This window comes from Pipistrellus kuhlii, unplaced genomic scaffold, assembly GCF_014108245.1.
Source record: "Pipistrellus kuhlii isolate mPipKuh1 unplaced genomic scaffold, mPipKuh1.p scaffold_m20_p_15, whole genome shotgun sequence".
NCBI lineage: Eukaryota > Metazoa > Chordata > Mammalia > Chiroptera > Vespertilionidae > Pipistrellus > Pipistrellus kuhlii.
This window is the reverse complement of record NW_023425460.1, coordinates 189,655-215,418: the sequence shown is the minus strand read 5'-3', so window position 1 is coordinate 215,418 and position 25,764 is coordinate 189,655. Positions and strand designations below refer to the sequence as shown.

The window sequence follows — 25,764 nt, the reverse complement described above, 5'->3', positions numbered from 1 at the left end:
GAGGAGGCGCGCCACGTGCCTGCTGTAAGCACGTGTGCACCTGCCATAGGCACAGGACGATGGGAAGTGCAAACAATTAGAGTCGGCAGTATTCCTGAAAGAAGACCAATCAGACAGTGCTTAGTGCACATGTGTCAAACACAAGGCCCACGGGCCAAATCCGTCCCGCCAGGCCTTGCAATGTGGCCCTCACCACGCTGTCATCACTGCACTCCGCTGCGTTTCCATCACAATGACAGTTTATGACTGTTCAGTAAACCATTCGGCCCGCGATTTAGGCTGGATTTTAGGTTTTGGCCCCTTCTCTGATTGAGTTCGACACCCCTAGCTTAGTGTGTTGGTGCAGTTCTTTCTAGAACGTTTTGTGTGAGCACTTCTTAAGCTGACCTGAAATGGCAGCAGGATTGGTTTCACTTACTGCCCCCTCCTGGGGAGCAGCCGGGGTGTCATGGTTAATGCCATCTGTCGCCGTCCTGGTGGTCGTTCCTGGGGTTGGCTCCCTGGCCCTTCACCTCCAGCACTCCCTGGGCCCCCTCCCTTCAACACGTCCCAGCTCCCCAACTAGCCACCACCTGGGCCTTTCACGTTGAGGATGGGGGAGGTGACGAGGCAGCCCTCTGTTCCCAGGGTTCCAGCCAAGCCCAGGAAGGCCCTGGTCCTGGGTATAGCCAGGCCCTGTGCTCTGACCATGCGGTGGGCCATCCTGGCCACGTGCACCGGGGACAGGAACTGCTGGTCCCCAAGGCCAAACGCCTGGCCGGGCAGGGAGGGTAGGCCTAGGAGGGAGCCGTCGGCCTTTGTGCCTCAGGGAGGGGCAGTGAGGAAAGAGCCGGCACCTTAGTCCTTGCCTGGAGGGCCAGCGCTGACCCAGACTTCAGTGCCCGGCTCCCGGGCGCAGGGCAGGGGGTGGTGCGATGGCCTGGGGAGAGCAGGGCAGGGCAGGTGCTCGGGGACATGGGGGATGGGGAGTTCAGGGGCCGCTGCCATGCCCCGATGAGCAGGGGACTGTTCCAGGGCTCAGACCGCCAGGGGGTCCCTCCAGCCTCCCCCACGAGCCTGTCCACGCACCCCCTCTGCCTGCGCCTAGGTGGGGAAGGTCTCCGTGGAGAACGGCCAGGAGTTCACGGGCATCCCCCTGCGGTATGAGCTGCAGCTCGCCAGCGCCAACTGCAGCGCTCTGGGGGTGGTCACCTCGGCCGAGGACGCCTCGGGGACCCTGTTCGTGAACGACACGGAGGCCCTGTGGCGGCCGGAGTGCGCCCAGCTCCAGTACACGGTGGTGGCCACCGACCAGCCCACCGGCAGGCAGGCCCAGGGCCCGCTGCTCGTCACCATGGAGGGCACGTGTGAGTTCCGGGCCCCTGGGGGTGTGGGTGGGCGGGACGTGGTACTGCCGCGGGCTTCCCCCACAGAAGGCCTGCTCCTGCTCCCTCCCGCGGTGGGTGGCTGTCCTGAGCCTGCGTCTCCTTCCCTGAGCCTGAGATAAAATGAGAACAGCAGTGCACGCCGCACAGCCCAGCTGGCGGGATGAAGGGTGACGGGGCGTGGGAAACCGCTCCGCCCGGAGACACGGCGTAGCAGTCAGCACTGCTCCCATCACCCTGTTGGTGCATTCTTACGTGCACTTACTGCGGGACTGCCAGATAAAACGTGAATTTTAGGTTAAAAAAAACAACCTCTTGATGTATGTCCCGTGCAACCTCTGCAGAGTCTCTCAGAAGACAAGTCTTTAGGTGTGTCTGTCTAAATGTTAGGGACGCACTTACACAAAGCAGGTATTCATTGTTTATCTGAAACTCGGGCTTTAACCTTGTGTCCTTGGCCCCGTCATCCTCCCTCCGTACTCTCCCAGCCCGGTAGCTGTGCCCCCTTTGGCTGTGGTGCCCCCGTTTCCCAACCGCCCCATCACTCCCCTGCACCTGGTGCCGGTTACTCCCTCCCCCTGACTCAGCCCTTGGGTAAAGCAGGGCCAGTGCTGCTCTGGCCCTGGGAGCCGGCTGACCCTGTGACCTGCTTCCTTCCACCCGCAGACACGGCCGAGGAGCCAGGCTGCCCCCTGTCCTGCGCCGTCAGCAAGAGGCGGCTGGAGTGTGAGGAGTGCGGTGGCCTGGGCTCCCTGACAGGCAGGTGCGAGTGGAGACAGGGAGACGGCAAAGGTAGGCCCCACACAGAGCCGGGACCTGCGGGGTGGTGAGGGCTGACTGGAAGACGGGTCTGTGCAGGTCCTTCTCATGCCTCCTCTCTTCCCCAGAGCCCGGTCCCACCCATGGCTCCTGTGCCAGGAGGTGGGCATGAGCCCAGGGTGTGGGTGGCATGAGGACAGTCAGGCTGGGCATGTCAAGGGAACAAAGATGGCTGGGGCTGGATTCTCTTTGGACTTGGGAGGGTCTGGGCCACAGCTGGGATGTGAGGGGACCAGGAGGCTGTACCCAGGAGGTCCCAGGCCAGGCGGCGGATCCCCAGGCAGGGAGGGCCTATGCTGCGGACAGCAGCCAACTCCAAACTGCACCCACCACTGCAAGGACCCTCTGGCAGGGCAGCCTTGAAGGGGGCTCGCCTTGTCTGGCTTCTGGTCCCCTGGGCACAGCCCCTCCATCCCTCACCACCTACCTGTCCTTACCCATTCAGCACCCCAGCCACTTCTCAGGGACGCCCCTGCTGGTGGGGCTGATGGGTGGGAGTTTTAATCCTCACCCAAAGGACATGTTTTTGATGATTTTAGAGAGGAGGGGAGAGAGAGAGAGAGAGAGAGAGAGAGAGAGAGAGAGAGAGAGAGAGAGGGAGAAACATTCATCAGTTGCCTTCCATTCAGACTGGGGATAGGACCCACAGCCGTGTACAGGCTGGTGCTCCAACCGGCTGAGCCCCCCGCCAGGGCTGCCTGGTGGATTTCACTGCTCAGCCTGGGAGGGGCTGGGCTGTCCCTGGAGGCCCTGGGTGCCGCCCGCCCTCCTGGCTGTGAACGGGAAAGGCTGGCCAGGGCTGCGCCCCGCAGGCAGTGACTGCCCACCGTGCGTTGCAGGGATCTCCAGGAACTTCTCCACCTGCTCCCCCAGCATCAAGACCTGCCCCGACGGCCACTGTGATGCCGTGGAGAGCAGCAACCCCCATGTCTGCCCCCAGGACTGCCTCCGTAAGCACCGCGGGCCTGCCCCGTCGGCCGCAGCCTGGACGGCCCTGGGAGGTGGGGGGCGCGGGGGAGGCCTGGATGCCCACCTGCACTCCACCTGACCAGCCACGTCCTGGGTTTGTGTCCCCGCCTTTGTCTCATGCTGTATTTGAGTGAAGGGCTCTGCCCCCCTCAAAACAACACTGGAGCTAGGTGCCCTGACCCAGTGCCACCCTGGCCAACTCACAGGCATGCAGCTCCCGCCCCTCAATCTGCTGGTCACCCCTGCTGCCCCTTCTCCGCTCCTGGAAAGCAGCCCTGTGTGGCCCTTGGCAAGGTCCCTGGGCAGCCTACGGGCTCCTCCCCTCACCTGCGGGACCAGGGAACTGCTTGGGTCATGCTGAGGCTCCTGTCCAGATGACCGGACTTCTGAGCTCACTCCCCAACTCCCATCCCCCCCACACCCACCCCACCCCCCGCACCCCACCACATCAGACAGGTGCGTCCCTCCCACACTCCCCTGGGTGGCCCCAGGAGGCTGAGCGGCTTCCTCTGTCCCCAGGGGGCAGCATCATCGGGGGGCACGAGCCAGGAGAGCGCTGGGGGATCAGAGCCGGCTTTGGGACCTGCAACTGCTTCCCTGAGGAGAGGAAGTGCTTCTGTGAGCCCGAGGACAGCCAGGGTGAGTGGGGGGCCCGTGGGGGACGGGCTCCCTGTACCTCCCCACAAGCCAGGGAGGAAAGTGCATTGGGCAGTCGCCCCGGAGACCCTCCTCTTCCCCCTGGGCCTCTGCTCCCCATCTTCGCAGGCAGGGAGCTAGGCCAGGGCCTCCATATCGTGCCTTATAACCCCAAATTATGCGACAGGGGTGGACCGGAAAATTACTTCTCCCGCCAAATAACTCCGTGGCTGCTCCACGTGTCCCCGTGCAGGGCCTCGGCGGGGCCCGGCGCTGGCCAGCTGGGGCCCCTGTCCCGGCCAGAGCTCGGTGCTTTCTCCGGGACAGCCTGTGTGGTGGGCGGCACGGTTCACTGCGCGCCTGGGCCCGGGGATGCGTCTCTGTTTCTGGCACTCGAGTTGTTACTGAACGGCCCGCGGTCCTGAGCCACTCTCCTGCCCTCACTTTTTTACTAAAAACACAAAGGTGTCGGGAACGCAGGACGTCACCTCCCTCAGCCCTCCAGGCCAGCTGACTGCAGTGCAGCGCCCCCTCTCTGCCCCTGTGTGCGCTGCCCCTGCTGCGTGGCCTCGGGCCGGCTGCGGACACACTCCGTGCCTCTCCTGCTCCCGGCGCGTTGGCGGGTACTCTGTTCTCCTCCCCGCGCCTACAGCACTGGCCAGCCGCTCACAGTGTGTCTCGGCAGCCACAGTTCTCCGGGCCGGAGGCTGTGCGTGCCGGCTCCCCTCGGGATTGGGGGGCCTTCGCGTGTGTCGCTCACGGCCGCCCCCCCGCCGCCCGCAGGCCCGCTGTGCGACGAGCTGTGCCGCACGGTGATCGCGGCCGCCGTGCTCTTCTCGTTCGTGGTCTCCGTGCTGCTGTCCACCTTCTGCATCCACCGCTACCACAAGAACGCCCACAAGGCGCCCATCGCCTCGGCCGAGATGACCGTGCACCGGCCGGCCCAGGCCTTCCCGGTCAGCTACTCCTCGTCCAGCGCCCGGCGGCCCTCGGTGGACTCCATGGAGAACCAGGTCTCTGTGGACGCCTTCAAGATCCCGGTGAGGCTCCCTGTGGGGCTCCCGGAGGCCCTGCAGGTGGCACTGGCCTCGGGGGGCTACGGAGGGGAGGGCTGCCAGGGGGGGGGCATGCTATACTGCAACCACAGGCAGCTCGTGAGGGTCCAGCAGTCCTGCCTCCACCGAAATGACTCCAAGGGAGGGTGGGGCAGGAGCAAGGAGGCAGTTAGTTAGTGAGCGAGACTGGTGGGTTCTGATTCAGACGGACTGAGGGGTGGCCCCGAGCATACAGTGAGGGCAGCCTGTGACACCTGCCAATGCCCGAGGACTTGGGGGTCCCGCAGGGTAGGGACCCCAGGGGGTGGGGGGTGGGCAGAGGAGGCCTGTGGTCTGCCTGTATTTCCACAGAATGCTCTGGTGAGGCGTCTGTAGGGTGGGTGCAGAAGTGGGAGCCGGGGATGAGGCACTGTCCCTGTGCAGGTGAGAGATGGTGGCGGCAGCAGAGCGGGGAGCCCTCTGTGGCGTGGGGGCCACCTGTACTGGAGCCAGCCCTCGGCTCTGCGACCAGCCAGCTGACAGAGTGCCAGGCAGAGCCAGTAGGCATCCCAAGTCCCCTTCTCGGTGGGAGGAGCCGGGTCTGTGGTCACCGTGGGCTCCTCAGGGCCCCTGCTGGCCAGGCCTCCTCTCTGCCCGCCATGCCCCCTAACGTTCTGGCTGGGAACTGCCGGAGGAGCTGGGAGCAGGTCTGGGGGCACTGAGGTCAGTGCTGGGTGGAGGGTGTAGGAACAGAAGGTCAGCCTCAGTGTGTGGACCTTCAGGCAGGAAGCTCAGCACCCAGGGGCCGCAGGGTTCTGGCCGGCACAGCCAGGACGGGCGGTGGCTGGGTTTGCAGCAGGAGCCATAGAGGGGGTGCTGGCCCCTGAGTGAGGGTCTGGGCCAGAGAGGCTGTTCCCAGCAGCAGCCGCCACTGCAGCCTCCCTCCCAGCCTTCCTACTTCCAGCCCCGCAGCAGGTGGGGGCTGCAGCCCTGCCCGGCAATGTCTCAGCTTCCACAGAGGCCTCTGGGATGAGCCACGCGATTCCTCTATCTACCCTGGGAGTTGGCAGTGAGGCCACGGGGAGAGGGGGCTCATGGTGCCCGAACGGGTGGACCCGCCTGCCTCGGCCCACGCCACCTGCTGCCCAGAATGCAGAGCGACCAGAGCCCGGCCTGAGGCCTCAGGGCCACACTGCCCAGCTCTGAGGCACCTCAACCGCTCACCTCCGTGTGCTGACATACAAACGAGGGAGAGTGACGTTTAATATTGTTAAGAAGATGAAACTGGTGACAGCCGTGCGTGCTCGGTCTCTGTAGTAACTGCAATTCCCAGGCAGTGTGAGGTGAGGGCTCCAGGCAGCGGTGACAGTGCTGTCCACTCTGACTGGGTTCCTGGGGAACCTGAGACAGCACCAGGGCTCCGCCCGCCCGGGAGCAGCTGGAAGGCCCTGGCCATGGTGCTGAGAGGAGGCTGCCTCTGCACCCAGAACCAGAAAGCCTGGGTCTGGTCGCTGCAGGGGCAGCGAGTGTCCAGGGTGTAAGCTCAGTGGGCTGGGGGAGCCCGGTGTGGCACAGGGTGGGCAGCCCCCAGGAGCCACGTCCACGCCCGGCTGCAGGGGGACTTGGGAGGGGAGGGTCCAGGCCGACGTGGGCATCCCAGTCAGAATCCCAGGGCGCAGGCCAGGGGAGGTGTCTGAGGAGGCATCCTGAGAGGTCTTGAGTATGAGGGCAAGGTGTGTGCGAGGGGAACATGACAGGCAGGTTTGTGCAGGCTCAGAGCGATGGCCAGCTCCGGGGAGGAGCAGCCTCCTCCACAGGCTGCCGGGAGGCTCCCCAGGAGCACAGTGGCACCCAGCCTGGGGCTGCCACGCAGGGAAGTTGCCCTGGATGCTCTCGTAGTGACTTGGGCCTTGGCAGGTTCCTGGCATCTGGAGAGGGCTCAGCCCAGTGAGGGCCTCGTGGGCCTGGTGTCCAGGGCAGAAGCAGCTGAGAGGACTGGACCTGGCTCCAGGGAAGAGGCCTTGTTCCCACGTGAGCACCTGTCGTGCTCAGTGAGCCCCGAAACACCTCATTAGAGAGACGAGGACGCGGGCCCAGGGTGGCCCTGGGCATGGCATGTTCAGTGAACTGGGACCAGTAAGGGTACAGGCATGCAGAGAGGCCAGGCCAGTCGGCGGCGGCACCTGCCTCGCCCTGGCGGAGGCCTGTCGTGGAGTGGCACCTCTGGGCCCAGCTGGGGGGGTCCTGCCCGCAGGGACGTGGGTGACGGTCTGTCCCCTGCGGGTCCAGGTCACAGTCAGTGCCTCACGCCAGAGCTCATGCTCTGGGACTTGCTCCTGGGTCTGGCCTCATTCTTCTCCTCCTCCCCTCACCATCTTCCTCCCTCCCCTCTCCCCCCACTCCTCCCACCCCGATGCAGGAGGACCCCAAGTGGGAGTTCCCGCGGAAGAACTTAGTTCTTGGAAAAACTCTGGGAGAAGGCGAGTTTGGAAAAGTGGTCGAGGCAACAGCCTTCCGGCTGAAAGGCAAAGCCGGGTACACGACAGTGGCCGTGAAGATGCTGAAAGGTACCTCCCTGTCCAGGCAGCACACGGGGGCTCTGCCATGCACAGTGACGGAGCCCCAGGGGTGGATGACACCACCCGACAGCCAGCTGGCACCGTGCTGGCACCTCCTCAGGAGCCTACAGGGCTGTTCTTTTTTTTAAAAAAAAATGTATATTTTTTATTGATTTCAAAAAGGGTAGGGGGAGAGAAAGAAACATCAATGATGAGAGAGAATCATTGATCGGCTGCCTCCTGCACACCTCCTATTGGGGATCGAGCCCAAAACTCAGGCATGTGCCCTTGACCAAAATCATCCTGGGACCCTTCAGTCCGAAGGCCGACACTCTATCCACTGAGCCACACCGGCAAGGGCCAGGGCTGTCGAGTGGCTGCAGTCTGGGGACCCCACACATCATAGACGACCTGGGTCGGTGGTTCCTGGAGAAGCAGGGTGAGGACTTTCCTCCCTTGGAAGGTTCTAGAGTGGTGTAGCTTCTATACCAGTTCCCAGCGTGAGGCACATACCCCACAGGGGGCAATTTGATTTTCAAGGGGGAAAATTCAAGAAGGAGTTAACAACAGTGAAGTTTTTGCATTTCTTATGGTTCTGGGGGCCTCATATTTAGTATATAAATATACATTGTGACATATTTATGCATTTCAGTTCTCCATTATGTTTTGAAACTTTGCTATTTTTTCATATAACTTAATATTATTATTATTTTTTTAACAATTAGTGATTTTTTCCTCAGTACTTCAGCTGTCTTTTCATTCTTTCATTTGTCTCTTTCATGGATGCCATGTACTTTGGACGCTTGTTTAGACCAGGTTAATGGCCTTTTAGGCTTCCTCCACGTGAATAGGAGTTCACTTTTTGAATAATATATGTCACAGGGAGTCATCAGGATTTTAGAAATGCTTAGGTGGGGCATGGCCAAAAAAAGGTTGGGAACCACAATTCTATACCAACATTCTATACTCGGGTAAAGACCTGAGTTTTAAAATAGTTGTAAAGCCCTTTGTTGAACTGCTAGCTCTTCCCGCCTCACTCTGCCCCGTTCATTCCTCTCAGCCAAGTGTCTGCTGGGGCCCTGGAGGAAAGGCCTCCTGAGAGGACTGGACACCCCAGTGACCGGTTGTGCCACAAGCTCGGCTCTGAGCGGGCACACACCCAACCACACAAACTCATTTTTCTCCAGAGACCGGGCAGAGGGCCCTCTGCCATGGCTGGGCTCTGGCCCACGTGGACTGACAAGGTCCCAGAGGCAGTGGTGGGCGAGACCTGGCTGGTGCACAGTCGGGCGCACATGCCGTGCTTCCGGATGCTTCCCCAGGCCCTTAGGCTATGTCAGCCTTACCTGGGAGATCCCATGCCACACGTGGGCACAGTGAAGCCTGCCCAGGACCCGCCATGTGTGGTATAGGGGTCCTGATTCCTGATGCCCCATCTCCTCTCGCTTCCAGACAAGTCTGCACCACGGCAGGGGCATGGCACAATTGAGCAGTGGGCTATGGGACACTGACTCAGAATACCTCCACATGGGGCTCCCACTCCTGATGGGACCCCAAACCCAGCCCTCCCACTCTCAGGATGCATGCCCTCCTCCTGGCAGGAGACTTCCATAAGATCTGTGGCCTTTACCTTCCTCCAGGGCTTTGCCCCGGTGTCCAGTGCTTGGTCATCAGGTGTTTGGGGACATCAGGGGGCCCCCTTTCCTTCCCAGAGGATTAGTGAGGGGGTCTGTGTGCACAGCTGTCTTTGAAAGATGGTGATTGCAAGGAAGGAACTCCACTTAACACCCAGCCCAGAGGCTGGAGGCTGTCCATGGGATCCTGCTCCGGGATGGAACGTTGCCTCCTGGGGTCCCTATTTGCGGGGGGCAGAGGAGGCTCCGAGCTGTGGAGTAGTGGGAGGGGATCTGAGCAGGCGGGGATCTGCAGATGTTACTGCTGCGGGCCCAGGGACCTGCGTGGTCACAGATGGGGCTTCCAGAGGGATGGGTTTGCAGCCCTCCTGCCTACCTGTGTTTCAGAGAACGCCTCCCCCAATGAGCTGCGGGACCTCCTGTCAGAATTCAACCTCCTGAAGCAGGTCAACCACCCCAACGTCATCAAGCTGTACGGGGCCTGCAGCCAGGACGGTGAGGCCAGCCATAGGACAGCAACTCTTCTCCCTCCCCTCTCCTCCTCCCCTCTGGCCCCTGTTCTCTGTCCCAGAGCCCCCCTCTCCCCTCTTCGCCCCTCCCCCCGGTGTCAGTGAGAGGGCTGGGAGGGGCTGCCCCAGGAGCATGAGGCCAGCGCCCTAGGCCCGCTGGGCTGCCCAGAGGCCTCTGGTAGCATCCTGGTTGTTGGCGCCCTGCTCCAGGGAGCGCCCCCAGGTGAGGAGGAGCTCCAGAAGTGGATGGTGCCTCCTAGGCACCTCCTGGGGACCAGGCATGCTGTGATCACAGGTGACCCCAGCCTGCATGACAAAGGCATTGCCACCTAAAGACACCGAGACCAGCCACCAGGGGCCTATCACTGCTTGTGCACACATGTGTGCATGTGTGTGTTGGGGTGTGAGGGGACAGGGAGCCAACAGGGAGAGGGCAGCAGGGATGCCGGTCGGTGCCAGCAGAACTCAGGCCTGGGAGCTGCTGAGAGCAGGCAGGAGCAGAAAGCAGGCGGGCCACGTGCGATCAGACCCTGCCGCTATCGGTCACTCTCAGACGGTGCTGGGCCAAGGCCGGGGATGAGGGAAGGCTGGCACCCTGGCCGCGACGGTGTGCAGCCCCGGGAAGCACAGGAGCCGCCAACTCAGGCCCCCTGGGATAAGGTCACGCTCAACCGCCCAGGCAGCGGCTTCCGCGCGGGCCTCAGAGCGAGAGCCAGTGATGTGAGCATGGGCTGGGACTTAAGTCCTGGAGCCGCCTGGCACCCAGGCACTTACCGCCCAGAGCAGGGCGGGGTCCCTCTGCTGACTGGCCGGGAGGGGGCAGAGCTCCCCTGAGGGGGCCTGCGTGTCCTTCCCGTGCTCTGGGGGGCGCCCAGGGCCTGGTAGGCAGCCAGCCCACAGCCCCCTCTGCCCCCAGGCCCGCTGCTCCTCATCGTGGAATACGCCAAGTATGGCTCCCTGCGGGGCTTCCTGCGAGAGAGCCGCAAGGTGGGGCCCGGCTACGTGGGCAGCAGAGGCAGCCGCAACTCCAGCTACCTGGACAACCCCGACGAGCGGGCGCTGACCATGGGCGACCTCATCTCCTTCGCCTGGCAGATCTCCCGGGGCATGCGGTACCTGGCGGAGATGAAGGTGGGCGCCGCCCCCGCCCGCGCCCACGCCCCCGCCGCCTCGCGGGGCCTGGGCTTCAGGGGTCCCCGCTCTGTCCTCCCTGCAGCTCGTCCACCGGGACTTGGCGGCCAGAAACGTCCTTGTGGCCGAGGGGCGGAAGATGAAGATTTCGGATTTCGGCCTGTCCCGGGACGTGTATGAAGAGGACTCCTATGTGAAGAGGAGCAAGGTACCCGGTCTTGGAGGGGGGGTGCATTCCGGAGGCCCCGGGTGTGGCAGGGCAGCGGTCAGGGTGCCCACAGGGTGGAGAGGATAAAGCGGGTTTTTGAGTATAAACTTCGAGCCCTCATCCCCAAACCCTTCCCTGACGGTGGGTCCCCAGAGGCCCAGTACAGGACCGATCCCTGAGTCTGTCCCTCTCTCCCTTGGGGCTGGCTGCTGAGGGCCGGGTGCCAGAGCTCCTCTCGCTCTCCATCACTGTCCCTTCCGAAGGCCGCCTGCTGCTGTGGACACAGCCCTCTTTGAATGACGGCCCTGGTTCCATCCTGTGTGGCTCAGCTCTTGGGCAGAGGACAGTGGTGTGGCCGTCCGTTGTAGAAAGGCACAGGCGTGTCACAGGTGGAGGTCCTGGGACGGGAGCTGGGGGCCTGGGTGAGATGGGAGGCACAAGGAGGGCCCTGGAGAGGGCCCAGAGACTTAGCACAGAGTCGTCCTCGAAACGGCCAAAACGTGCAAACTCAGGCCGCCGAGAGCACAGGCTGCAGGCCGCGTTGTTACAAACACGGGCCCTTCAGCAGGGATGCGAATCCTAAAGAAAGCTTTGAAGGAACGGGGGTCATGGTAAATGCTGCGTTGGAAGCCACTGTGCATCCTCCAAGCCTCCGGGGGAATCTGGCTCCTGGCGTGGCCTGGCTTCCATGGCATTGGTCGTGGGCCTCTTGGTTGTGTGGCCGCTTCGCCTCTCCTGCAGCCTCCCTCCCCCCAGCCGACCAGCCGGGCTCAGCTCGCCGCAGGCCATTCAGGAGTCACCGCTGACCCGACATGCACAACAGGCGTCACTCAGAAGAATAACACACAGAGCGGCCGCACGCGGCGTCACCCTGTGAGGGTGGGGCCCCTGTGGTCACAGGCTGTTTCGTTCTTGCTTGGGTTTCCGTGGTGACGGCTCATCTCGGCGCTGCCGAAGGGGAAGTGGAGGGGGCATCCCGCCCTGTGGAGGGATGTGGACAGAGCCTTCCTGTTGTTGCTCTGATCCTTCAAGGAGGCCCTGTGCCGCCGAGCAGAGAAGCAGGAGGGGTTCAGACACGGGCCCGAGAGCACAGGCCGCAGGCAGCGTTGTCACAGGCACGTGCCCCGGACACAGCCCCGCTTCCTCAGGGGCGAGCATCCTAAGATGCTTTAAAGAAAAAGGAGGTGCAGCAACTGCTGCATTAGAACCCACTGCACACATTTTAAAGTGGATTTCTGCCTCAAGACTTACCTGCTGAAAGCTCTTCATCAAGTGGCATCGGGGTCACTTCTGGTCAAATGGCAAAGCGGGTACCTCCTGCTCGCCTCCTCCCACTGCCACATCTACACACAGCGAAGTTACAGAACCGCCACCCTTCAGAACCCCCTGAGGACTCGCTGGTGAACAGAACTGTGGCCGAGGGTGTAAGGAAGCAGCCATGAGAGCGGTAGGAGGGGTGGAGACACGAAAAGGGCTGGTCCCACACCCTGTGCGGCAATTAAGAATTGCGAGGGATATCTCAGCTGCAGAGGGCCCCCCTGGAGAGTGAGGGTCCCAGCCCTGCACCAGGCCCCCAGCCCGGATCATTAGTGCCGGGAAGAGCAGTCCCCACAGCTGCTGGCTGTGAAAATACGCGAATTCTGTCCAGGTGAGAGGGAGGGCTGCTGTAGGCCCATGTGTCCTCTTAAAGGGCCCGAGCACAGACTCACTTGCTCACACACACTCTCCAGAGCTCCAGCAAAGGGACAGCAGCTCGAAAAATGCCAGGGACAAACAGGGAGGAACTGGAGTATCTGGCTTCAGGCAACGGCTGGAGGGGCAGCTCTCCCCTGGAGCAAAGGGCCTGCAGGCGCCATTATTGCCTAGCTGAGCCCTCCTCCAATCCAGCCTGCAAGTGCAGCCGGGCTCAAAGTCTGAGTCTCCGTGAACCACTCCACCTGATGATTCTCCTCCCGGCCAGGCCGAACCTCTTTCAGAGGCTAATCCACAAGTTGTTAGCCTGGGCTCTCTCTGGAATTTTCTAAAATCTCTTGAAGGCCTACAAACCCCAAACGAGAAGCATCTGGCCTTGGTGTGCTGTTGGTTAAGCAGCCCCAAGCCCGGCAGTGGTGGTAACCAGCCTTGGTTCGCAGCATAACCCAGGTGCTTCCAAGCCCAGAATAGGAAGCTACCAACCAAAAGTCACTTCCTAGCTTCTCCCAGGTGGTCCAGGCCAGATACAGGCAGCAGCTGCCTCGGCCTGTACTGGAGCCCCAAGAGACTCCAGAACCAACACACCTGGTGGCTGGCTTCAGACCACTCCAGAACACCCCTCAATCAGCACTACAAACATCACACCCAAAAGGCGGACGTGGCCCGTGTCTGAGCCCCACTGCAACAAAATCTCACTCCTGGGGTCCGCCCTCACATGCCCGCTCATCCACTATAGTCATAGCCGGTCTTCACGGCCGGTCAGCATGAGGGTCAGTCCCAGCACTGACATGCCAGCAGCAGTCAAGACTTAACTATAACAGGAGGGCACACAACCCTGAGAGCGTCTGGCTCAGGTAAACCGGGGGACTGTGCCACTGGGCCTCAGGACACCTGCTACATAAGACCACTCTGCCAAGACCGGAAGACATAGCAGACCCACCTAATACATAGGAACAAGCACAGGAGACAGCCAGAATGAGGAGACAAAGCAACGCGTCCCAAGTGAACAAAACTCCCGCTTTACTGGAGGCTGAGTTCAGAACACGGGTCATAGGGATGCCCAGGGAGCTTGGGGGAAGAATAGATGATCACAGAACTTCAACAAAGAGGAAACATAAAAAAGGAGATAGAAATCATTTTTTTTAAAAACGGTCAGAAATGGAGAACACAATAACTGAAATTAATGCACTAGATTGAATCAACAGCGGATTGGCTGAAGCAGAGGGTCGAGTCAGTTCTTTGGAAGACAAGGCATTGGAAAGCACCCAAACAGAGCACCAAAAAAAAAAAAAAAAAAAAAAAAAACCCAAAATGAGGATAGCTCAAAGGATTTGCTAGGTCTGACCCGCCCCAGCACCTCTGCAGTGAGGGGTACTCTTCCAGAGGATGCTCTAAGACACATGTGTCAAACACAAGGCCCGCGGGCCAAATCCGTCCCGCCAGGCCTTGCAATGTGGCCCGCACCGCGCTGTCATCACTGCAGTCCGCTGCGTTTCCATCACAATGACAGTTTATGACTGTTCAGTAAACCATTCGGCCCGCGATTTAGGCTGGATTTTAGATTTTGGCCCCTTCTCTGATTGAGTTTGACACCCCTACTCTAAGAGCCCTGGCATAAAATAAGAGGCAAAACGCAGCCTCGAGGCCCATAAACAGATTGCTTCCTTAGAGCTCCCAGGAGAGCAGTGAGTGTGCTGCTTTGCATCAGAATCCCAAGATAGCCGTGCTGGTTCCCCAAAGTCACTCATCCTCAGAAGTCAGGGCAGGTCTTGCTGGATGGAGTTCTTGGCCCACCAGCTGGGCAGCACCACCCGGGGCACCCCAGAGCTCCCCAGATGTGGCTGCGGGGGGCCTAGGTAGGGCTTGGTATCAGTTCCTTCGGTTTCTTCTCAGCAGGAATGTGGTGCTTGACAAGCAAGCCTGTGTATCGGTGGGCAGGCCAGCTGACTCCCTCTGGCATCTCAGCTGTGCCCAGGAGGGCCAGGCTGGACCCCAGGCCCTCTGAAGCTGTGTGCCCTTCTGTACCTGGGAGCACTCTGGTGCCATCACTCGGCACCCCCAGAGCTGGAAGTGCCTGAGACGGGGCCTCGCCCTCCTGCACACTCCCCTCCTCTGGTTCCCAACACCATTAATGTGCTGCTTTCACTCCCCCTTTAGGGCCGGATTCCAGTCAAATGGATGGCAATCGAGTCCCTGTTTGATCACATCTACACCACCCAGAGTGATGTGTAAGTGTGGGTGTGCCCTCCTGGGTCACGTGTCAGGGGGACTGTGCCGCCTGCCTGGGCAGCCAGCTGGGAACAGCGCGGGCCCTGAGGGCCTGTCCCCGTGTGCCGAGCATCAGCAGCGAGCCCCCTCCCCCCAGCCTGAGGGAGCTTCGTGTCCTCAGCCAGTGCCAGGGCCCCGGCGGGGGTTCTGAAAGCCCCAGGAACCTCCACGAGAGCAGTGAGCAGTGGCTGCACATCCCGCTGGCCTCCCCTCCTCTCCCTCCGGTGGGAGTCTCAGTGACACACGGGCTCAGCCCAGCAGGTAGTTCCCTCCCGTGGGCCTGCGCAGGACTGGTTCCCGCCTCGGGGGAACGGCCTCGGGTGAGCTCCGTGCGCCCCAAACTGCTCAAAGGCAAGACCCAAACTCGGTCTTCCAGTCAAATGACAGACGTGACGGTTTTTCCAAAGACACAGCAGGCCTCTTGTCTTAAGTGCTGGGCCACTAAGCTGTGCGCGCCTTGAGCAGTGAGGGCTGTGAAAGGGCTGGTCTTACGGTTTTAAACGACTGCTCTCTGACGTGGGAAGCTGGCCCTGAGGCAGTCGGGGAATTCAAAGTAAAGCCTGGTGAAGAGACTGAGTCACAAGGACCCCACCAGCCGGGTGACCACTGGCTCACGGGCGTGGCCGCCTCGTGGTCTCCGAGGAGCGCAGGTGTCTGCTGCCCGTCCCCGTGAGTGGGCTCGTGTGATGATGCTGTGTGGTGATCCGGTTCTGTCCCCACTTCACAGTAACGCCTCCCTCACAGTTAAGTGTGTTCGTATAGCCGTGCTTTTGTTCTTCCTCAGACTTTGTTAAAATCCCAGGCCCACGGAGCAGGTGGAGGAAGTGTGCCGGGAGCCTAGGCCCATGGCCTGGGCCCAGCCTGCATTCTGCTGCACTTCCTGGGCCGTTCTGGGTGGTGCCACCCAGATGCCTCAGTGACCCACTGCCTGGGCCTGCCCAGCGCCCCCTGGAGGTGTGGGGCTGAGCTGGGAAGCCTGGCAGCAGCGGGCCCAGGGGGAGTCGGGCTCTCTGCGGTGGCAGTAGAGGCTCTGGGCTGGAGGGCCAGCAGCTGCGGGGGGACGGATGTCAGCTCCCCAGAGGGCCGGGCAGGCGTGGCGCAGCCGCTCACTGCTTGTCGTGCTCCCGTAGGTGGTCCTTTGGTGTCCTGCTGTGGGAGATTGTGACCCTGGGGGGCAACCCGTACCCGGGGATTCCTCCTGAGCGGCTCTTCAACCTCCTGAAGACAGGCTACCGGATGGAGCGGCCCGACAACTGCAGCGAGGAGATGTGAGCAGCTCTGCTTTGGCCCCGCCTCCCGCACGCAGACCCGGGGTTGGGAGGGCAGGGCACGGGCACACTCCCCTCCTCTCCTGGCAGCCCTGGGCACCAGTCTGCGGTGAGCTGGGGGTGGGGAGTGACGAGCAGAGCGTGACAGGGCAGAAGCCACAGAACTCCCCGGGCATGGCAGCAGATGCTGAGGATCCAACTCCACTGGGGGCTGGGTGGGCTTCCTGGGGGGACCTACAAGGATGAGGGGGAGCAGAGCCCAGAGAGGGGTGTGGGAAGGATGCGATCAGACTAAGAGCAGCTGAGCCCAAGGCCAGACGCCTGTGCCTGCAGGTCGCTGGAGCGGGGCAGGTAGCTCAGACTGGCCCGTGGGGTACACATTGGGGAGTGCCCAAAGGGAAGTGCAAAGGTAGGAAGGGGTAGGCCAGCAGCGCCCAGGGGCCAGCCTTCCCGCACGGAGGTCCTCGGGTGACTCACAGCACGGGTGGAGAGCACATGAGAAAGGAGTTGTCTGCACGCAGACACGGGCTGGCATGTTTACTCCTCCAAGTCCACGTGCACTTGCCACGTGCCCAGCCCAGGGCTAGAAGGGTGAGTGGCACCACCTCCCTCCAGCCCGGGCTGGCAGCCAGCTGGCCCAGCTCTCCACACGGCAGCCCTGCAGGCCTTGCAGCTGTGCGAGGCTCCACAGCAGGGAGGAGGTGGTAAAGGTATAAGGCAGAGGTGCGAGTGGCTGATTGAAAGACACATGGAACTTGCTGTGTGTCTCCACACCTAGTTCAGCCTTCAGACGAGTTTGAAGGACTGGCATTGCCCACTCAGCCACCACAGTGGGCAGGGTCAGCTAGCTACCAGTGTCTTTGAAAACAAATCTCCCTCAAGGGACAGGAAGCTCACAGTGCTGGGCACCCTGAGCCCCGATGACCCCTCCCCTGGCCCAGCTCAGAGAAGGATGTCAATAATGCAATAACTGCTTTGGGGCTCAGGACCAGAGTGCCCCCATCCCCCTACCACCACCCCTGATCCCTGGCACTGTGCTGGGTGTGGTGGCTGTGACAAGGGGTCCTTGCTGGGTCATAGCCACCCGTCGCTCTTCCCACAGGTACAGCCTGATGCTGCAGTGCTGGAAGCAGGAGCCAGACAAGAGGCCCGTGTTTGCCGACATCAGCAAAGACCTGGAGAAGATGATGGTTAAGAGAAGAGTGAGTACCTAGAGCAGATCCCCAGAGTGGGCCGCCGACAGGCTGGATGTGGCAGTGGGAGGTGAAGGGATGGGGGGAGGGGTTCCAGCCAGGTCCCCGGAGGTCCCTGTGCAGGGACAGAGTGAGGCTGTGCAGGGGAGATGGCCATGTTTCCCAGCTTTTAATGTTGGCAGTTCATTTACATTTTCAAAAGCTCAGTGTAGGCCAAACAAAACAGATCTGAGAGGCCACAGTCAGCCGTGCGCCTTCAGTTTAAACTGTAGGAAAATGAGAAAGTCAACCAAGTTTCAGCTAATATTTATGGAGCGGTTGCTGTGCACCCTATTCTGAGATCATGGAAACGCAAGTAAACACACACAGACCCTGCCCTCGTGGCGTTTACATCAGCGTTTCATCTTCACATGTACACATTTCCCAACGGTTGTAATTTCTTCAAACAGGAAAAGCAAGATGCATGGTCTAGGCCTGTGGTCGCCAAACTGCGGCTCAAGAGCCACATGCGACTCTCTAGCCCCCTGAGTGTGGCTCTTCCACAAAATACCACGGCCTGGGCGAGTCTATTTTTTTTTCATATTTTTTTTCAGATACTTTATTGATTTTTTTTACAGAGAGGAAGAGAGAGTGATAGTTAGAAACATCGAAGAGAGAATCACTGATCAGCTGCCTCTTGCACACCCCCTACTGGGGATGTGCCTGCAACCAAGGTACAAGCTCTTGACCGGAATCGAACCTGGGACCCTTCAGTCCACAGGCCGAAGCTCTATCCACTGAGCCAAACCGGTTTCGGCTGTGTGAGTCTATTTTGAAGAAGTGGCATTAGAAGAAGTTTAAGTTTAAAAAATTTGGCTCTCAAAAGAAATTTCAATCGTTGTCCTGTTGATATTTGGTTCTGTTGATTAATGAGTTTGCCGACCACTGGTCTGGGCTATTTGTGGTGAAACCCAACATCAGAGTATCACGTGAGCAAAGCCACCAATCCCATTAACAAGGGGACGGCCTTCGTGGGACTGAGAAGCAGGAAAATGCTGGGGCTGCTCACACATCTCACCAGGCGGTGCTGCATGCGGCCTAGATAGGACCAGAACAATAATGGGGGACGTTTCTGCCCCCAAGGAGGTGGCTTTCGGGTGGGGAGCAGTGAGGACTATGGAGCAGGGCCAGGTGGTGCAGGAGCTGGGGGACCTCAGAGCTGGCAATCCGGTGAGGAGCTCGGGTCTCTTGGAGAATCCAGTAGACTGGCATTGGATGGGACAAGGCCAGGGCTTCTGCCCAGGGGCATGTCTTTGCAGCACATGGGGGGCGGGGGGCGGGAGTGGTGACCAGCCACCTCTCTGTTCCAGGACTACTTGGATCTGGCCGCGTCCACCCCGTCCGACTCCCTGCTGTACGATGACGGCCTCTCGGAAGAGGAGATGCCCCTGGTGGACTGTAATAATGCTCCCCTCCCTCGCACCCTCCCCTCCACGTGGATTGAAAACAAACTCTATGGTAGAATTTCACATGCATTTACTAGATTCTAGCGACTCTGTTCCTCTCTGCACTATCCTTACTCTCTGGAATGCTTTTTTAAGAGTCTTTCTGGTCTGAATGAAACCAAAGTCCACTCTGAACCTTTTTATTTGTAATGTCTGACTTTGCATCCGTTTACATTCAGGCATTTTTGCAGCTATGTTTTTTTTTTTAAAGGATGTGAAAATAAGTGTAATTACTAGACTGCCCAGCAACTTGAGACGATAAAGAAAGAGAGCAGGGCAGAACACTCAGGGGATGTTGAGATTATGATGAATAAGTCATTTCTGGGGTGGGTATCAAGTCATAGTACTTGTAATTTAACTACTGGGACACACTTACCCAAACTGGGGGGAGGGAGGGGGCATTGGATTTAAAAAGGAGGAGCCAGTGGCCCCAGACCCTGTCTGGGTGGGCGGGTGCCCAGCCACAGGCCACACGCAGGCAGCTCTTTTCACATCCTTTGCGTTACACACTGTCATGACAGTTGTCACTTACGAAGTCAGCGCTGAGAGCTAGAGCAGGTGCTTCTTGGAAGAAGTAGTCTGTGGTGCTGTGGTCTCGCAATGGACAGTAAAGACGGTTCTTGCCAAAACTCCTTCTTTTGTCTTCAATTAAATACTTGAAATTTTTCTGTTTTCTAACCTCGTTGATTTTTATTATTTTTAATTTTTTTGAAATCTTGGTGTTTCGAGCATTTTCCAGCTGAGCGGGTTCCCTCTGCATGCCTCCTGGGTCACTCGGTGCCTCGCTGGCTTTGGGTCTGGTGCTCGTGCCTCTGTCCTGGCGCCGCTGTGGGCTCCCTGTGCGCACTCTTGATCTGGAAGAACCTCTCCCCAGGGTAGACTTGGGGGGGAGACAGGCTTCTTTAGGCCCGAGCACTTTTTATCAAGCCTCCCGCTGCCGTAAGCCACTGGGTACAGCGACGAGCCTTGGGAAGCGAGTGAAAGAGGTCCACAACATACGTCAGATCTGAGCGTCTGAAACTGACAAAAGTCAAAGCTGGTCATTTCTGGTCAGTTACCAGGAGAGCTCGTGATAGTTCCCCCAGCACGTGCTTCGCAAACAATGGAGCAGGAGCCCCTTTGTGTAATGGGCACAGAGCCCCGAGTTTGAGTAGAAGCTCACAGGGAGTTTTGCCAAGCCCTTACTGTCTGCACATGGAGCGTGGGTTCTTCAGTGCAGAGCAAACGATCTGTTTTCATTTTTAGGCATGTCAGACCCGAACTGGCCTGAGGAGAGTCCTGTACCACTCACGAGAGCCGATGGCACTAGCACTGGGTGTCCACGCTATGCCAATGATAGTGTATATGCTAACTGGATGGTTTCACCCTCAGCGGCACAATTAACGGACTCGTTGGGTAGTTAACATTTCTTTGTGAAAGGTAATGGACTCACAAGGAGGACGCTGGCTGAGGTGGTCCGCTGGCCCTCACGGTGCCCTTTCCGCTGGCTGGCGGCTTTTCCCTCCCAAGCAGACACCGTGCACGGGATGGGAGGCCAGTCTCGTGTGTAGGTCCCTCCTCCTCCTCCTCCTCCTCCTCCTCCTCCTCTGCAGCCCTTGGCAGAGCCAGTGCCAGTGTGTGTTCATCAGGGATCACCATGCTCTGTGCTCACACGTTGGGCCCCTCACTCACTACCTGATCTGTTTGATTCTCCTGGTTGCCACCCAACAAGGCAACCAGATGTAAACATGAAGCACATGCCCCCCCTCAACCCCCGACAAAGGCAGCAAGGACAAAACTGGCCCAAAGGACTGACGGTGTGGAGAACCGAGCCTGGCAAGGCCCAGTGTTGGTGTCAAAACCTGCCGGGGGCTGGCGAGGGAGAAGGGGTCTTGGCACAGCCCTGGGCTCAGGATTTGGGATCCTGAGATTTTTATTTTTTTTTAATTAAAAGAAAACCTTTTCTTAGGAAGACATTTGATTTTTTTTTTTATCATAATTAACATGATTCTTAGATTAGCACAATGGAGAGATGTGATGCCACACTTGCTGTGTAGACAGGCGGTGTCGGGAGAGAGCTCACAAACACGGTTCCCCATCACTGAGGGGTCACTTCCTGGTTTAGAACAGGACGGAGGAAGGGGTGCTTGTGGAGTGGCCTCCAGTCCAGACGGAGAGGTGGCAGCTGAGAGCCCCCCGCCCCCCGCCTCCGTCTTCCGCCCACTGCATGCCCAGCACCGGAAAGCAGTGGCTCATCTCACACCTCGAGAGTGGGCGGACTGGTGCTCAGTGTACAAGGGACCGTTCAGCCAGCTATGTTAGAAGTAGCATTGACAGTGACCGAGGACCTCCCCCGCTCTGATTTCAGCTCTGACGTGGGAAAGACAGTGTTCTGGCTCTCATAGAGCTTGTGTGGGAAAGTATCCACGCTTCCCGTGTGTGGACTTGACGCTGCTATAGCAAGACATTTTGGTTTCTCGGATTCTGACCATGACTCATAAGCTTGTCATTCTCCTCTGCCTGTTTGTGGTCACAGACACCGCGCTCCTCCAGCTTGAGGGGAGGGGGAGCATTTGGAAAGTCCTGGTGGCTCTTCTGTAACTTGTCTCAGCACCGTAACTTCCCAGGGGAGGATCGGTGACCAGACACTGCCTGGCCTGGATGGAGCGCACCGGGGAAGGACGTGCCTGTAGGTTTATAAAAAGGCCGTGTTTCAGAGGCATTACGTAACAGCAGTAACACTAACGGCGTTTTGTGGCCAAGAAGGCTCGGCTGAGTGTGTGCTGGAGCCTCGTGGTGTGTGCGCACTCAAAACACCCCAGAGAAGGAGCTGGAGAAACACTTCTTGGAGGCGCAAGGCGGCTGGAGCTGGAGCCATTTGTCAGATGCCCTATTAGTTCTCTTACCCACATCTTGTTGGAAGTCTCTGGTTTCAGATGTGCTTAACGCTAGTCTTATTAAATAAGGGTAAACTTTCAAATTATTAAAAATGCCTACTCAGTGAGATGCTGTAGCAGGTTTGTTAGCAGGGTGAGGACTCCGAGTTCAAGTGGCTGACCCAGTGATGGGGAATTAACCCTTGACTGTTAACCTGTCTAGTTATACAAGTACTCATGCCTACTAGTCCTCTCGATTTTCATGCATATATGCAGAAGTTACTAAGTGTTTAAGTGTTCCTGAGTATTAAGTAGCAATCTGTCAGTTATGAAAATTTGTGAAATCTATTTATGAAAGGTTATTAAAACCATGCCATGTTCATTTGTTTTTGTAAATCAAGGTGACTAAGGAAATAATTTTAGTTATGTAAATAAAATCATATATCACAAAACGTGTAAACTTCATTCCTCTAAACTTCCTCACTGGGAACATCAGGTGTTTTGTTTTGAAGTTTCAGTGCGAGGATGAAGATGTGTCAGGGGGGTCTGATGGGGCAGCCCCCGGGAACTAACAGTGGTGGAAGGTCAGGAGGCTCTCGGTGGTCGGATGGACTTGTCTTGCACGATATGTAGGTGAACAGGCGCATTGACAGTAAATGAAAATTCACAGTAAATGAAAATTCAGCCAGTCCCGCTATTCAGAGAGCCCCTGCCTTCAGGTTCCCTTCTCAAGAACAGAGCAGCTGCCAAGGCCAAGTTCAGGTGTGTATGCTTCCCTGGCAGTGTGCTTGCCTCTTGGTTCTTGAAGCTAGAGTTGGACAGGTGTGGGGGAGAGGACGTAAAATGCATAGTCATTATTGAAAGCCCAGGGGAGTAGGAGGGAAAACTGTGAAGCACTATGAAGTTGAGGACACCGAGTGCTTCTGTTTCCACCGGACTGGGCAGGAATTCTATGAGCTGGCAAGGAGCAGGTGGGTCCGTCAGCAAACACGAGTTGTTGCCACCATAAATCTGACGTGGGGTTCCCAAGGGCCTGTGTCATTTCCTCGGTCAGGCAGACGCACACATGTGCGCACACGGGCTGCCCACGCCCCGGGCACTGCAGCTGCTGGCCCCAGAGCCTGAGTCTGCTCTGTTTCCTCCTTCAGTCTGCTACAGGGACTGGAAATACACCTAATTTCTAGGCTCAAGTCATTTGCTACAGCCTTTACCTCTGAATGTTTGGAACCCACGACGAGGAAAGCGAATACACTAACATACTAAGCCCCCTTACATGACCATAGGAGTTTGTGCCTGGTTTTTCTTTTCGTTTGTCTCTGGTTTATTTTTCTTAAAAAGCACATTCTCTGCCAGCATCCACAACAATCCCTTCCACCACAAGGCCAGCTTATTTGGGTGCAAATGTTGTTGAATATAATGCCTAAGAAAAGGAGGTGGACAAACAGTTTACATATAAAAGAAAATTGGAAGGAAAAGCACCATTTCTTGCAGTACAACCCCCGCCCCCCTCCAAACACACACACACAGTAAATGGCTTTCTCTCCTTCCTCCAACACATTCACACAAAGGATATTTGGATATTTAGTTGATGTTTAGGGTGGTTCTGGGAAATGCCTAAGAAATCCTGTGAGGGTCTAAGGCCCTGAGAGATGCAGTGAGAGTGGATCTGAAGGTGCAGCATGGGGTGCCTCTCGGCATAAAGGCACGTGTGGAGTTTGCCCTCTGCTCATGGGCCATTACGTGCAGAAATGACCTTCCACTGACCCTGCCTGCCCCGTCCTCATCCCTTCTCCAAGCAGCAGCCCTGATGGCCCGTGAGAACTGTGCAGTCCTCCCACCTCTTTAGGAAGCTGGACTCCCACCAAGGGCTATCTTACTAAGATGGTACGGAACCAGAACGCGTGGGTAGAGAAGTTTGCGATTTGAGGCACGCCACCCTGTCCTGCGGCTGACGGCTGGGAGAAGAAGCTTCACTCACACTGAAAGCACATTCTCTGCGACTCGGGTTTCAGTGCTATGTCAAGTGACAAGATACCTTTGCAGATGTTTCTGATGTGTTAACACAGGACCTGGCCAACCAGGATCTCAGCGGGAGCCCAGGCAAGACCGCACGATGGAGCCATGTGGCTGCAGGCTGCAGCCATGTCCATCACGGGGAGCGAGGCAGGCAGCGTGGAGGGAGCAATGACCTGAGACTGCTCCCACCACTGTGACTTCAATACTTCAGTCCCACGCCAGGGAAGACCGTAATCCTGCATCCCTTCCGATGACACTGAACAATTCAAGTTCAAAATGTGGGCAGGCAAGGTAAGGAACGTGCATTCTAAAACTGAACATATAAAAAGAAAAGGAAAAGATTCATTTTTTGAGAAGGAAGTCATTTTGATGCTTCAATACTGACAGTATTTACCATGCACCACACTGTCAAGTTCTTGAATAAAAGTGCATAGTCCATTTTAAAGGTCCATGTTTTTATTGATCTTTGTTAATTTGTAAATAGCACCAAAGTAAACCGTATTTTTCTGGCTGCTCTTGTTCCTCACCTGTCCGCACCCCCAGTCCCTTTCTGCACTTGTCATTTCCCCACGGAGGAAAGTCATTGCTGTGGGCTGGGAAGGGTCTAGCCCAGGAGAAGGAAGAGCCGCCTGAGGGAAGGGACTTTGTCCAGAGGCTGCAGGGAGCCCGCCTCGCAGCCGCCTCCCCCTCCCCCCCTCTTCTCACCAAATGACTGGCTCCATATTGTGCCTTCCTTCTGAGAGTTTCAAAGACTTTAAATTTTTCTTGAAGGCTCTGTGGCCACAGGGCCTGAGAGTTCAGGATCACCCAAAGGGTTTGGGAGACCATGAATGTTGGGGGTGAGGAACGATTGTAGGAAATGATCTTTAAGACTAGGAATAATACAGAGGAAGGTAAGATTCAGGTTTCTCTCAAGACAGTCACTAAAAGAAGTATTGTGGGAGAAAATTGTATTTTTAAAGAGAGGCCAAATGATCTATAATCATTTGTAGAAATAAAGACCACCCAAGTAAGAACAAGCAGAAGCTGCTTATTCTGAACTTGTTATACAGTGGACTCCACTCCTATTTTGGCAGATACTCAGGGCAGGTAGAGGAGTCCGAGGCTCCATAGTGGGAACAAAAGGAGGTGGGGAGGCCTCAGGTGTCTTCAGAGGTGGTTGGCATGGCAAAGGGAGGCTTTCCCTAGAAGCAGGGCATGTTATGTGCCTTACCTGGGGAACATACTTGGCTTTCTTAGACTGGTTTTGAGTTGGAAAAGGGAGTACAAAGTAGAGAAGCTAGCAGTCACTGACCAAGTCTTAATTATTCTGGGTTGATTACTGCAAAGGTTGTGGGTTAGAGTTCTTTGGTTATATGTGGTCTAGCCATTGTCTGTTTGCATATTCTGTTTCTCAGTTCCCAAATGTGTTTTTTGTTTTGTTTTGTTTTGGTTGTTGTTGTTTTTGTTTGTTTGTTTGTTTTGGTTCTTTTGCTTGTATGTTGAAATTTTCAAGGAAATCCAATGGGGAGAAAACAATGACATCTGTAATACTTTCAAAAAACTTAAAAAAGAAAAATTAAAGGAAGTGAAAAATCCAGATCTTCACCACTTTAAGATTGATCCTTCAGTCATCTCCATGGTCAACAACATAATGAAGTCTTTTTTTTAATATATTTTATTGATTTTTTACAGAGAGTAAGAGAGAGGGATAGAAAGTTAGAAACATCGCCGAGACCGGTTTGGCTCAATGGATAGAGCGTCGGCTTGGGGACTTAAGGGTCCCGGGTTCGATTCCGGTCAAGGGCATGTACCTTGGTTGCAGGCATATCCCCAGTAGGGGGTGTGCAAGAGGCAGCTGATCCATGACTCTCTCTCATCGATGTTTCTGGCTCTCTGTCTCTCTCCCTTCCTCTCTGTACAAAATCAATAAAATGTATTTTTTTAAAAAAAAAAGAAGAAGAAAGTTAGAAACATCAACCAGCTGCCTCCTGCACACTCCCTACTGGGGATGTGCCCGCAACCAAGATATATGCCCTTGACCGGAATCGAACCTGGGACCCTTCAGTCTGCAGGCTGATGCTCTATCATCTGAGCCGAACCGGCCAGGGCATGAAGTCTTCTTAATATTGATCTTTCTGTTATAT

At 57.5% G+C, this 25,764-nt stretch overlaps 1 protein-coding gene and 1 long non-coding RNA gene across 3 annotated transcripts in view; one reads left to right on the top strand and one right to left on the bottom strand.

The window, feature by feature from the left end:
* RET (ret proto-oncogene) overlaps positions 1-22,074 on the top strand; it is a 53,353-nt gene extending 31,279 nt beyond the window's left edge. Inside the window, exons 7-20 of one of the 2 annotated variants that reach the window (XM_036438024.2) lie at positions 1,088-1,346; positions 2,031-2,156; positions 3,023-3,133; positions 3,672-3,791; positions 4,572-4,828; positions 7,242-7,389; positions 9,402-9,509; positions 10,440-10,654; positions 10,740-10,862; positions 14,712-14,782; positions 15,953-16,090; positions 17,193-17,292; positions 18,633-18,780; positions 20,013-22,074. In XM_036438024.2, coding sequence (XP_036293917.1) covers positions 1,088-1,346; positions 2,031-2,156; positions 3,023-3,133; positions 3,672-3,791; positions 4,572-4,828; positions 7,242-7,389; positions 9,402-9,509; positions 10,440-10,654; positions 10,740-10,862; positions 14,712-14,782; positions 15,953-16,090; positions 17,193-17,292; positions 18,633-18,780; positions 20,013-20,170 — 2,082 coding nt within the window. In that variant the 3' untranslated portion in view covers positions 20,171-22,074. The remainder of the gene's footprint in view (positions 1-1,087; positions 1,347-2,030; positions 2,157-3,022; positions 3,134-3,671; positions 3,792-4,571; positions 4,829-7,241; positions 7,390-9,401; positions 9,510-10,439; positions 10,655-10,739; positions 10,863-14,711; positions 14,783-15,952; positions 16,091-17,192; positions 17,293-18,632; positions 18,781-20,012) is intronic. The other variant, XM_036438027.2, reaches the window with a different exon arrangement.
* Positions 3,486-25,751, bottom strand: LOC118719060. The gene is made up of 3 exons (XR_004988020.1): positions 25,624-25,751; positions 16,410-16,411; positions 3,486-3,498 (listed from the first exon to the last, which is right to left on the bottom strand). It is a non-coding gene; the product is annotated as an uncharacterized LOC118719060 (long non-coding RNA).
* Positions 25,752-25,764: the final 13 nt, after the last annotated feature.